General features: G+C 35.7%; 1 protein-coding gene across 1 annotated transcript in view; it reads right to left on the minus strand.

The window, feature by feature from the left end:
- HELRODRAFT_188286 (hypothetical protein) overlaps positions 1-2,164 on the minus strand; it is a gene marked incomplete at its 5' end in the record, with an annotated part of 2,959 nt that extends 795 nt beyond the window's left edge. The window contains 2 exons of the mRNA XM_009017295.1: positions 1,129-1,190; positions 2,039-2,164. Coding sequence (XP_009015543.1) covers positions 1,129-1,190; positions 2,039-2,164 — 188 coding nt within the window. The remainder of the gene's footprint in view (positions 1-1,128; positions 1,191-2,038) is intronic.
- Between the last annotated feature and the right edge of the window lie 665 nt (positions 2,165-2,829).

Genomic DNA, 2,829 nt, shown 5'->3' on the forward strand with positions numbered 1-2,829 from the left:
TCTCGGACGACCCCTTCCTACCACTCCTTTAACCTCGAACTCCAACGCTCGCCTAATCCCGACCCTTTCATCCCTTCTCAACACATGTCCATACCACCGCAATCTCGATCTCCTTATCAACGTCACAATGTCCTCATTCAGTCCCATCATTGACATCAGCTCTGTACTACTCCTCCTATCCTTCACTTTAACCCCACACATCATCCTCACCATAGCTCTTTTAGCCCTCTGCAGTACACTTTTTTCCTCTCTCCTCAACACCCAAGTTTCACCACCATATACCATCGCTGCTTTCACACATGCTTTATATACCCTCCCTTTCATCTTCACTGACCATTTCTTTCCACAAAATACCCCACCCAGTTCCATAAATTTCATCCATCCCACACGAACTCTAGCCGTAACTGCGCTCAAACATCCTCCATCCGCGTTCAGCTTATCCCCTAAGTAAACAAAGCTTTCCACTCTTTCAATACCACCACTCAACCCCGTCCTTGCGTCCGTCCTATTAATCACACCATGAACACATTTCTTACATTTGAACGTGCCTTCCACCTTTTTCAGTGCCCCCCTCACACCACTACATCTCTTATGCACCCATTTCTGACATCCTATAAACAATACCGAGTTAGCCTTCACTCTCCTGTCACATACCCCACAGGGATCTATATCCGCTCTATAAGTGTTCTATATCCGCTATTTAATAATTAATTGTCTAAATAACTAACTGTTTCTAAACCCTATATGAAAAATCAACAAATAACTTAAATAACAGCAGTTGAAATGTAACGAGCAAACAAACAATTGAATTTAAAATAATGAAATTATTTCTCGTAACATCTTCCTACCACATTCCTGCAATGAAATTATTTAACAAGAAGACGCCACTAATTTCTTGGCACAAGTTCAGGAGGGACAAGATAAGGCAGTATATGTAGAAGGACTTTTTCGCTGTTCAATTGTTTATATTCAGTCTCAAAAAGGAGCAAAAACAACATCAACAATAATAATAAAAAAAACGGTGATGATGACCAATGTGAACCGACAGTGAAGTTGATGATGACCAATGACCATTGTGAAGTCAATGATGATGATGATGATGAGAAAAAAACAGCATCCCATGCAGACCTTGGAGAATAAATTTCAGTCTGAGTGGTGTCCAGGGCAGGACAAATATTTTCACTGCCGAGCTTCAGACAATCAATAAAGCGTTAGATTACATGAAAGATGAAATTAACAAATCATTTATAATATTGACTGATTCTTTATCAGGTGTACAATCACTAAAACAATATACAAGTAACAATAGCCTTGTTAATACAATAAAAATTAAAATTCATAGGTATTCTTGGTAATGAAAAGGCCGATCAATTAGCTTTAACAGTCTACAATGAACCCATACTAAATACAGCAATGATTTAATCAGACATTAAATCAATAATAAATAAATATATATACACATTATGGCAAAATGAATGGAATGATTGCACACACAATTAAGGCAAATAAAGCCATTGATCGAACAAAAAAGATGCAGAATATTTAACACCCGATTGGTATCCTCTAAAATAAACAGACTAATGATTGGCCACACAAAATTAACACATGGATATATATTAAATAATTCAGATCAAACATTATGTCAATATTGCAGACACAAATTAACAATCCAACATATTATAACTTGCGAGAACCCAATTACACATAGACATAAACATTTAATATGTAAATAGCTTTCAGAGAATTTTAAGAATAACAATAATATTATCAATGTCATACAATTTCTGAAGGATTGTAACTACTACGATATGATTTAAATATTTTCCCCATAGTATTTCTCTTTCCCCACGTTCAGTGCAATAAACATTATTCATAATATCTGGACTTCTATTTTTCCACATGGAAAAAGGAAATAATTTTTTCTTAATTTGGCAAACAAATGCTGTTAAATATGAAGAAGAACAACAAATAAATCTCAAAATGATTTAAAATGAAAAATGCAGATATGAATAAATGGCAATAGAAAAAGAAAGCCAACCTCCATCCAGTGACTAGCAAACATGCTCCTGAAGTACTCCATCCTGGCGACAAGGACGCACTTGTGGCAGGAAACCTCCGCGCCATCTGATGTCGTTATGCTGACATCTCCCAGTCCCTTCCTCATGCTGTTAACAAACGAGCAACGTTTCAAACCGTTACAGTAGACAAATGTTGATTAAACATTGAACGTCGTAAGAAATTAATTTTTATAAATTTTGATCTTCACTTCAAGGATTGTCATTTGAGTATGTACAGGAAAACGAGACTCGCAACTGATTTTCAATTTATTTCGTTGTTGAAAACTTCAAAATTGCCAAACTTCAGCATGATCAATAATCATATATAATGGGTTACAAATGAATGTAAACAAAGCATGACTCATTATTGATGGTAAAGGGCTTTTGCAGCTCCGTTGGGTGGTCCCTGCCTGGAACCCCCTCGATCCTTCCATTCACACACCTCACCCGATCCAATCTGAACAACATTAATAACAACAATTATAGTAGTAGTAGTAGTAACAATAATAGTAATAATAATAATAATAATAATAATGTTGATGATGATCCCAATGAGGAGTTAAATAACACCGGGTTGAAATGGTCGAAATGAAAATGATTGAAAATTTTTTGTAATGAGAGTAAACCTTAATTAGGCAAAAATAATCATAACCATCTGAAAGCAGTTGAAAATATGGACGACAGCGACAACGCAATAACAAACCTTGTAACACTAAACATAGTTGATAACATCACAAAAAATTGCGTGTCAGCATTGCTAAATTCTCACCTT

Source organism: Helobdella robusta (assembly GCF_000326865.2).
Source record: "Helobdella robusta unplaced genomic scaffold HELROscaffold_2, whole genome shotgun sequence".
NCBI lineage: Eukaryota > Metazoa > Annelida > Clitellata > Rhynchobdellida > Glossiphoniidae > Helobdella > Helobdella robusta.